This window comes from Nicotiana attenuata, unplaced genomic scaffold, assembly GCF_001879085.1.
Source record: "Nicotiana attenuata strain UT unplaced genomic scaffold, NIATTr2, whole genome shotgun sequence".
NCBI classification, from domain to species: Eukaryota; Viridiplantae; Streptophyta; class Magnoliopsida; order Solanales; family Solanaceae; genus Nicotiana; species Nicotiana attenuata.
The window spans coordinates 1,053,164-1,055,663 of record NW_017670293.1 but is presented as its reverse complement, the minus strand read 5'-3'; the positions used below and the strand labels follow the sequence as shown (position 1 = coordinate 1,055,663).

The 2,500-nt window shown below is 49.7% G+C and overlaps 1 protein-coding gene across 1 annotated transcript; it reads right to left on the bottom strand.

Moving 5' to 3' along the window:
* Positions 1-215: 215 nt before the first annotated feature.
* LOC109237369 lies at positions 216-2,240 on the bottom strand. Its single transcript, XM_019403664.1, has 3 exons — positions 1,656-2,240; positions 780-935; positions 216-683 (listed from the first exon to the last, which is right to left on the bottom strand). Exons 1-3 carry the CDS (start codon positions 2,238-2,240, stop codon positions 216-218), a joined length of 1,209 nt encoding a protein of 402 aa, XP_019259209.1.
* Positions 2,241-2,500: the final 260 nt, after the last annotated feature.

The window sequence follows — 2,500 nt, the reverse complement described above, 5'->3', positions numbered from 1 at the left end:
ACAGACCCAAATTTAAAAAGTACGAAAAGTGCAATGAAATGCTAAAGTTATATACATACCAAAGATAAAAAAGGAAAGAAAGCATAAAATATTATCATATGTACATTCATCCAAATCCAAATAGGGCTATCCCCTCAAATGAAAGCTGGCATTGTCCTCAATGCCAACTAACCAAAATAAGCACAAAAAGAGAGAAGAGAGGAAAAAGAAACTCCCTATGGGTCCTCCGTCCGTATGGGATCCTGAGTCTGGGTCCCTGGGTCCTCTGTCTGCTCGGGAACCTGTGACTGGCTCCCTGTGGCCTGTGGCTCTACTGGGACCTGTGCCTGGACCTGGACTGAGTCCTGGGTTGACTCCTGGGGCTGGCTGGAGGAATCTCCCTGCGGGTCCTCCAACTGTTTGATTGCGTCATCTGAACAGGGAATCACCCTCCTCCTCTTGGGAGGCCTCTCTAACTCTTGCTCTGGCTGGGGCTGGGCTGCTGGTGCTGGTTCATGCAATATCAAATCTAAAGGCAGCTGATCCGTCTTCAGCCTGTCAACCTCTACCCTGAGCCTCTTCACCGACTCCTTTGAAGCCCGAGTCTTCTTCATTTTCTTTGCCTCCTTTGCAAGCTCCTTGAGTGCTTTCCCATGTGAATCAATGGCCTCTGTGATCAATTTCTGGTTCTCTAGGAGCTTCTTCTGGTTGTCCAGAAGCTCCTTGAGAGTGTCCTCAATGGACTGTGGGACCTGTGGAGGAGGAGGTGCTGACTGGGCTGCCACCGTAGTAGATAGTACAGACAACTTAGAAGAAGCTGTCTGCATCCACTTGTTGATGCTGACGAGGGCCTGGCTCAGACGGTGGGCAGTCAATGGGTAGGTAGAGGTGGAAGGTATGTCTGGAGCTGTAGAAGTGGATGGACCTGGGGGCATGTCTGCTGAGGTGGAAGGAGGCTGAGTAGGAGCCACTACTACTACTGGCTCTTCAGACTGGCCAGTTGAAGCAGTGGCTTTTCCCTTGTAGTGCTTGCCTTTAGGGTTGTCATCACCCTGCAGGCTGTACCAGGAGAACGATGCCTTTGCTTTCACTTTCACATCAAATTTCCGCTTTTCTACCTCTAAGTCCTTCAGGTACATGGTCAGGAAGTTGGGGAAGGGATAGTTTCTGTCACCTTCGTTCACCACCCGTGTAATAACCCGAGACATCACATTCCCGACGTTAATCGGGTACCCCGCCATGATCGATGCTACCAATACAGCCTGGTGAAGAGGGAGTGAGTTGTCGTGAGTGGTGGGGTCTAGCCTGCTGCACACAAATGTCTCCCACCCTTTAGCTTCAAAGTTCAAAGTTCTTCGTAAGATCTTCACTCCCGCAGTCAACCAGTCGGGGGTGGTACCTGGGATTGCCAAGTACTCCGCCAACCAAGGACGAACTTCCTCACCCATTGCCATCTTCTCCAAATATAATGATTCATCCTCCTCATTGAAACCCAAGTAGTCATTTATTGCTTTTCCATCAAATATCACTTTTAAGTTCCGCACCTTGGTCACTTTGGTGCCCTTTTTGATGTGGGCAACATTGGTGTAGAATTCCTTGACCAGGTGCTCGTTTGCATCCTGACAGTTGCTTATGAAATACTCCCAGCCCACTCTCTCTCTGAACTGTCTTCTCACATTAGGGTTGTGAGGCAGGAGATCTCTATCAACAAAACTTCTCTCAAGGATTAATTTCCTCTCAGGCCACCATTCTCGGAACTTATGGTAGGCCACCTCACTCACGAACCGGTCTTGCCATGCTTCCGGGTTCTGTGTTCTCTCTACTCCTCCCACTTGGGGCTCACCCCCTCCTCCTTCTCTTTCTTTTTCTACTGGACCCTCACCGGAGAGTGAAGCTGTAGGAGAGGTGGAGTATTCTTTGTCACTGCTTGCAGCTGAGCCCTTAGACGACTCAGAAGATACATGCACTGGTGCTCGGGCAGTAGGAGATCCCTGAGGAGTAGGCTTATCTGTCAGTCTAAACCTCTCCGGGAAGTCATCTATATACTCCGGTACGGAGTCAGAATCGGATGCCTCCCCGGAAGGCTCATACTCATTTCCCGATGAATGGGAAGCAGCTCTATCAGCAGCCCGGATCTCCTTCCTTGTTGCTCTTATTGCTTCCCGTACTTGGGGGATCAGCTTTATCTTTCCACGTCCCCTCCCCCGGGAGGACTCTCCTCGTCCTAGTTGTTTATCACCTTTGCCTTTTGATCTCACCATTGTCTTCAAGCAACATTCAGTCATGCTTTGTTAGTAACAATAGAATCAATTAATTTGATAGTTACAGGATAATAGTTGCAAACAGTACAAAAAATACAGAATGCGGACCGCACAAAATGCAGTGCGGCCGCAAAATGGCCACTGCGGACCGCACAAAATCCATTGCGGTCCGCACAGAGGTGGGGTTCAGACTACCCACTCTCTGAATCTGTGCACCGCGGACCGCACAAAATGCAATGCGGTCCGCATTGAGGCACTGC

Coding starts and splice junctions, on each gene's coding strand:
- LOC109237369 (XM_019403664.1), bottom strand. CDS start 2,240: ATGGTGAGATCAAAAGGCAAAGGTGATAAACAACTAGGACGAGGAGAG. Junction 936..1,655: donor TCCTGCCTCACAACCCTAAT/GTGAGAAGACAG, acceptor GCTCCTACTCAG/CCTCCTTCCACCTCAGCAGA. Junction 684..779: donor CAGCTTCTTCTAAGTTGTCT/GTACTATCTACT, acceptor CTGGACAACCAG/AAGAAGCTCCTAGAGAACCA.